Genomic DNA, 420 nt, shown 5'->3' with positions numbered 1-420 from the left:
TTCTGAAGGACAGACGCTGCTGATTGAGGACATTGGCGAGACGGTGGAGCCGGTGCTGGACCACCTGCTCGGCAGGAACACCATCAAGAAGGGCAGGTCAGCTCTGGTGCCAAGGAGTTTCCCCTGCTCTGAGCAACCACTGCTGTCCCAAATGCTGCTCTATGTCCCCTGGCATGGCAGAGCTGGGGCCTGATCCTTCCCCTGGCCTCTGGCACCTCCCACAGTTTTGTCCAGGTATTTCCTGGTGGGGACACTGGTAGCTGGTGTGACATTTTGGACTGTTCTGGTCCACAGAGCCCAGTTCATTTACGGGTTGACGAGGAGCATGTTCCCTGGTGCACCTGGGCTGTGATAAACTGGGAGGGGTCTCTTGGCAGCCGCAGAAGCTGTTCTCTGATGGGAGTGTTGCTGCCCCACTTG

At 57.9% G+C, this 420-nt stretch overlaps 1 protein-coding gene across 1 annotated transcript in view; it reads left to right on the top strand.

The window, feature by feature from the left end:
* LOC104489015 (dynein heavy chain 17, axonemal-like) overlaps positions 1 to 420 on the top strand; it is a gene marked incomplete at both ends in the record, with an annotated part of 30,584 nt that overhangs the window by 27,156 nt on the left and 3,008 nt on the right. The window contains 1 exon segment of the mRNA XM_010131128.1: positions 1 to 96. This exon segment is cut by the window's left edge and continues 21 nt beyond it. Coding sequence (XP_010129430.1) covers positions 1 to 96 — 96 coding nt within the window.

The sequence above is a fragment of the Buceros rhinoceros genome, unplaced genomic scaffold (genome assembly GCF_000710305.1).
Source record: "Buceros rhinoceros silvestris isolate BGI_N320 unplaced genomic scaffold, ASM71030v1 scaffold17992, whole genome shotgun sequence".
In the NCBI taxonomy this organism is placed as follows: domain Eukaryota; kingdom Metazoa; phylum Chordata; class Aves; order Bucerotiformes; family Bucerotidae; genus Buceros; species Buceros rhinoceros.
Note: the sequence above shows the minus strand (reverse complement) of the source record. Positions and strands in the feature narration are given on the sequence as shown.